The sequence below is a fragment of the Apaloderma vittatum genome, unplaced genomic scaffold (genome assembly GCF_000703405.1).
Source record: "Apaloderma vittatum isolate BGI_N311 unplaced genomic scaffold, ASM70340v1 Scaffold42535, whole genome shotgun sequence".
Taxonomy (NCBI): Eukaryota; Metazoa; Chordata; class Aves; order Trogoniformes; family Trogonidae; genus Apaloderma; species Apaloderma vittatum.
In genome coordinates this window covers 1-1,198 of record NW_009717302.1, presented here as the reverse complement: position 1 = coordinate 1,198, position 1,198 = coordinate 1, and the positions used below count along the sequence as shown (strand labels likewise).

Here is a 1,198-nt window from a genome sequence, read left to right as displayed (position 1 = left end):
TTGTTGACATTGGTAATACTTAAGAGTTGTTTTCGAGGGTATTTTGAGTTCTTCTGTTTGTTTGTTTTTCAAATACTCACTTTGCACTCTAGTATTTTCAACTTTAAATTTAAATAATTGCCCGATCCTCCAGGATTATTTTTTTTGGGTACCAATAAATGATCGGAGACCTTTTTAAGGGTTAACGTATCACACAATGGGGGAAAAAAGTGAACACCTTATTACAAAATTATGGAAAACAAAAAAAAGAAAAAAAAGGTTTATTTCCAGATATACAAAACACCTATTCTCTCATTTCTCCATCTTCTTTCTCTTCTTCCACACCTCTGATGTACAAAACATTATTGCACCTGTAAATAGAACCAAGAACTCCCTTAATGGTAAATATTTTAATTTTCCCCTTATATACATTACTTTTCTGCTTGAGTGTAGCCTGGCAACAGCTAAATCGTGAGTAACAAACTACTTCTGCTGACCTCGTACAGTTTTTCACAAAGTTCATTACAACTGCACCCACAACCACCTCCCCAAGCCTGGAATAACTGGTTGACAATGCTGTACAGGAAATTTTTACTTTTGGGTTAACAGTTAGGGTCAAGTTTAACTTCTAAGCATGCAAAATGTTTGCAGTAGCAATGCACCATCTTATAACGCCAAGGGATTAACACATATGCAATAATCTGGAAAATTAACATATTTAGTTACTCTGAAAGGGAATCATAATTACATGTTTAAAAACATTCAAATGTTCATTTTTCCTGCCCTCAGAAGGTATCTCAACATAAAAATTACATTCATCACCTTCACAGGAAAGCTACATTAATACTGAGCATCTTGGACAACAAACATAGCACGTACCAATACAATTTTAACACGCGTGGTAAGATTTAGAAACACCCTGCCTCCACCATAAATACTCTGATTACCTTATCAAAACTTCACCCAGGTGTCCAGACAACGCACCGTCTATATACTCCTCTGTGTTTGCAAGCTTGAGAAGCAAAGTATCAAAAATCATTATTCTTGTAACAGAAGCAGCTTCGCAAAGCACACGGTGGTTTTGCCCCGCAACCCACCACCCGGTCACTGTGCCTGGAAGAGACTGGTTGACCCCACTCCCACCCGGCCCAGGCCCCACCGGTCCTCCGGCAGGGCCCCACTTTGCTCCCAGCCCGCGCTCCCAAGGGCCGAGGCGCGA

General features: G+C 39.8%; 1 protein-coding gene across 1 annotated transcript; it reads right to left on the bottom strand.

Annotated features, from left to right (window-relative positions):
- Positions 1-283: 283 nt before the first annotated feature.
- On the bottom strand, positions 284-991 carry SNRPF (small nuclear ribonucleoprotein polypeptide F; the record flags this gene model as incomplete). The annotated part of the gene is made up of 2 exons (XM_009869832.1): positions 284-350; positions 927-991. Coding segments are annotated over 2 exons (132 nt in total), but the record flags the coding sequence as incomplete, so codon positions are not given.
- Between the last annotated feature and the right edge of the window lie 207 nt (positions 992-1,198).